General features: G+C 45.0%; 1 protein-coding gene across 1 annotated transcript; it reads left to right on the top strand.

Annotated features, from left to right (window-relative positions):
• The first annotated feature begins 427 nt into the window (after window positions 1-427).
• Window positions 428-2,104, top strand: LOC131681378 (abnormal spindle-like microcephaly-associated protein homolog). Its single transcript, XM_058962131.1, has 2 exons — window positions 428-1,588; window positions 1,645-2,104. Exons 1-2 carry the CDS (start codon window positions 509-511, stop codon window positions 1,705-1,707), a joined length of 1,143 nt encoding a protein of 380 aa, XP_058818114.1. The 5' UTR covers window positions 428-508; the 3' UTR covers window positions 1,708-2,104.
• Window positions 2,105-2,343: the final 239 nt, after the last annotated feature.

Below are 2,343 nucleotides of genomic sequence, written 5' to 3' on the forward strand. Positions count from 1 at the left end.
TCTTGCCTGATGACCGAAACCCAGGCCTATACTTCTCGAAATGGTAGCCCGAAGCACGTATACCAACGATAATTCAAAAGAATTTGTGCTAAGTTTTACATGATTAGCGAGGTATTGGATAGGTGTACTTTCATAACAATCTGTTTGCTGGGGTTTTATCCTTTTTTTTTTTCAAATTAGAACAATCTAATCTGCGTTTTGCTTGAGGCCAAACTGACTTAGGTTCTAATCCTGACTGTAGTCAAACTCCTGTTATTTGATAGCAGGTTGGATTATAACCTAACTCAATTTCCTGGTCCGGGTACATGGCATGAGCTGAAAATCGAAAATTTGGATAGAACTCGCGAAAAGCTTCAAACAAAACAGCTGTTAGCTAGTTTCACATCGTTGGTTTCATCCTCAAGCAAAAACGAAATAACCAAACTGACTTTGAGATAATTTCGTACTCGAAAGCGCAATCATAGCAGCCTACGATCACACTCGACCCCGAAAGTCATCTTGGAAAACAATGAACTATCTTCTGCACCGCCAGCGTACCCCGGGAGCGGTGATTCCCATTCCGGAAGAACTGAAGGAACTGATGTACGAAATCAGTCGAGAGGTTCTACGTGAGCAGCCTACGAACGTGATCGATTTCATTGCCGACTACCTGGAAGCGAAATTAATCCGCCGAGAGAACCAGTTGGTAGCGAACAAGGTCGTAGATAACGTGCTGGACATAAGTTTGGACATCATTGAACTGCTGGATGAGTTCAGTTTGGATAAGGAAAGAGCGGAACAGGCGGTTGTAATGATACGGGAGGCATTCCATAAACACTTCCGAGTGCGAACTTCGGACGAGAATTTGCGTGAGGCATTCCGAGAGGCGGAGGTTTCCCAGCGATTGATTGATGAATGTGGATTCACAGAGCAGCAAGCTTTGAAGGCCGGGAAGATAATAGAGAGGGCGTACAAAACTTACTACTTGAGAAACGTGTACAAGGAGTACCATGGACCAGCGGTAACGAGCGATTGGCAGGATGCGGCGAAGCACACATTGCAGATCTACGATGCTAGTGGAGCTACGAAAGAGGAAATGGAACGGGCAGCGGTTCGAATACAAGCGGCTTATCGAGGTTATTATACGAAGAAACGCCAGGAGTTAGATCAAAAAGCAGAAGTTATACAGAAGGCTGTTCGTAAACATCAAGGCAATCAAGTGGTTGCCGGCGTGCTAGAGCAGATAGTTGAGGATGTGATCCAGCCAAAGTTTTCCGGTCGCGAAGAGGTGATGCGTATCGTGGACATGGTACTTAGAAGTGAGCCTAGCGCAACGGAAAGTGAGAGGATACAAATGAATGCAGCAGCTACAAGAGTGCAATCTGTTTTTCGAGGACGGCGCACCCGGAAAGAACTGTTAAATCAAACTTTCGAAACCGAAGAACAACTTATTTCAAAAATCCAAATGGACACCACGGCGGCGGACCACCCAGCGAGCAACAGCTCAAAGGATGCGCTTGAAAAAGCAGCGACCATTGCCCAGTCAGCTGCCCGAGGTCATTTAACCCGTCGAAAGATTCAACAGGAGAAAGCCGCCGTAAAGTTGCAGGTTAGTTCGCTGGAAATTCTCTTTTTATATCTTAATCCAAAATGACTCAATTTCAGAGCTTGGCTCGAGGCCACCTCACACGGAAGAAACTGGTGCCGGAGCCGCAAAAGGACAAGTAAAGCTACAAAGCTGCCCTGCTTCGGTTAATAAGTGCCCGTAGCGAAGGTCGTGGCAACTAACAACCAAATTTTCAATAGTTTTCCTGGAACACATTACCTGGCGTAGAGTCTCACGCTCCAGATGCTTGTATGGCAAGCGATATTGACGCTACTTGTTTCGGTGTGAAGAAAAATTTCGGCATACCAGCAGCCAGCAGCGTTGAGAATAAGATTTAATGCTCAAACTACATAGTTAATCGCAGGCACACATCACCGGCTGCCGGTGGAAGCTGTCCAATCTTTGCGTGAACATTTATAACCAGAGATGACTACTATATTTTCTGTTTAAATGCGTTACCATCTCCCGAGAACTGAAAACTAAGAAACATTCTGATGGAAGCGTTGCCAACTTGTATCAGTTTACCTCTTTGAATAATTGAAGATCTGGAGTGGTTCAAGTTGAAGAAGTTGTTTTTATTCGGTTCCACTTCTGGCCGTTGTTGTGAAAAAGAAATAGCCATAAATAATTTAATTACCATTCGCTGCTCATCCAGTGGACTTTACCGGTTGACACAGACTGTGTGGGGAGGATTTTTTTATGACCTTTCCTTAACTGGGTCGTAAAGTTTGCGTCCGAGCATGTCGCTTTTGATGGTG

This window comes from Topomyia yanbarensis, chromosome 2 (genome assembly GCF_030247195.1).
Source record: "Topomyia yanbarensis strain Yona2022 chromosome 2, ASM3024719v1, whole genome shotgun sequence".
Taxonomy (NCBI): domain Eukaryota; kingdom Metazoa; phylum Arthropoda; class Insecta; order Diptera; family Culicidae; genus Topomyia; species Topomyia yanbarensis.

Coding starts and splice junctions, on each gene's coding strand:
- LOC131681378 (XM_058962131.1), top strand. CDS start 509: ATGAACTATCTTCTGCACCGCCAGCGTACCCCGGGAGCGGTGATTCCC. Junction 1,589..1,644: donor AAGCCGCCGTAAAGTTGCAG/GTTAGTTCGCTG, acceptor ACTCAATTTCAG/AGCTTGGCTCGAGGCCACCT.